The sequence below is a fragment of the Mus caroli genome, chromosome 4, assembly GCF_900094665.2.
Source record: "Mus caroli chromosome 4, CAROLI_EIJ_v1.1, whole genome shotgun sequence".
Lineage (NCBI taxonomy): Eukaryota > Metazoa > Chordata > Mammalia > Rodentia > Muridae > Mus > Mus caroli.
Window position 1 is genome coordinate 129,138,287 of NC_034573.1, and position 1,335 is coordinate 129,139,621.

The following is a 1,335-nucleotide window of genomic DNA, read 5'->3' on the forward strand; positions in this document are numbered from 1 at the left end:
TAGCCCTGGCTGTCCTGGAACTCACTTTGTAGACCAGGATGGCCTCGAACTCAGAAATCCGCCTGCCTCTGCCTCCCAAGTGCTGGGATTAAAGGCATGCGCCACCACTGCCCGGCAGAGTTGTGACTTATTTCCGAAGTTTATTGTGGAAATTCTTTAGAAGCAAGGAATGATAATACCTGCCTGTTAACCCAGCACTTGGGAGGTTGAGGCAGGAAGATTGGCCTGGGCTACAGACAAAACCAAGAAAGAAGCTGGAGAGATGGCTCAGTGCTCAAGAGCACTTGCTGCTCTTACAGGGCCCAGCTTTGGTTCCAGCATCGTCCTCCTGTCCTCCAAATGTGCACATGCAAATATCTACACATAGTAGTGAAAATCAATAAAAGCAAAGAAGAGAAAAAACATTCTTTAGGCCCCATGCAAGCTGGTCTTCTCCACTCGGGTTTGTGACTGCTGCTTCTATAAGGCCTTAGGCTATCCCTGGCATTCTTTCATCCAATTTCCTCAGCCTTTGAGGGAGCGTGGAGTTTGGGTGCCGCATGTGTGAGGAGACAGCTTTAGCTCTCACTTGTTCCCCGTTACCATCATCGTAAGGAAGGACAGTTTGCCTTCAGTTCTGTGGTTGTGAAAAAGAGAAAGTGGTTCTAGCTGTGCTGCCGAGGGAGCAGGTGGTGGCCAGAGCGGTGCCAGCTGCTTCCTTCTGGCTCTTCAGCTCAGCTGACCTAGGACTCTGTTCAGCACTCGGCTCCTGACTGATAGTTGGCTTGAACTTGTTTTCAAGTGGCAGGAGTGAAAAGTCATGCTAGCCAGCTTCATCCGCCTGACTGCCCAAAAGGGAAGTCCTGGGTTGCTTTTGAGAGCCTGTTTTGGCAAAGGGATGCTAGTTCTTCTTCAGGGAAGCCTTGCTCCCAGAGAAACCAGAGCAAGCACGCATGGTTTGGGCTGGGCTGGAGGGCTCCTCACTGAGTGTTGCTGATGGTACTGTGTAGAGCATGGTGCTTCATTGTCTCAGCTCTGCTCATGGCGGTGAGGCTCTTCCCTAACTCTGCTGCTCTGCTTTCTGGCAGGTACAGAGTCTGAAACCAAGGCCTTCATGGCTGTGTGCATTGAGACAGCAAAGCGCTACAATCTGGATGACTACCGGACTCCTGTGTTCATCTTTGAGAGGCTGTGCAGCATCATCTACCCTGTAAGCAGTGCGCTTGCTCCCCACAGCCTGCCACACATGTCAGCCTCAGCGACTCTCCCGCAGGGAGGATAACTTAGTATCTTTATCACCAGGTCCACTCTCCCTCAGGGAGGATAACTTAGTATCTTTATCACCAGGTCCACTCT

At 51.2% G+C, this 1,335-nt stretch overlaps 1 protein-coding gene across 11 annotated transcripts in view; it reads left to right on the top strand.

The window, feature by feature from the left end:
- Positions 1-1,335, top strand: part of Ubr4 (ubiquitin protein ligase E3 component n-recognin 4) — a 108,220-nt gene that overhangs the window by 84,346 nt on the left and 22,539 nt on the right. For all 11 annotated transcript variants that reach the window (XM_029476342.1, XM_029476344.1, XM_029476348.1 and 8 more), the window contains one exon: positions 1,068-1,189. In XM_029476342.1, the coding sequence (XP_029332202.1) occupies positions 1,068-1,189 (122 nt within the window). The remainder of the gene's footprint in view (positions 1-1,067; positions 1,190-1,335) is intronic.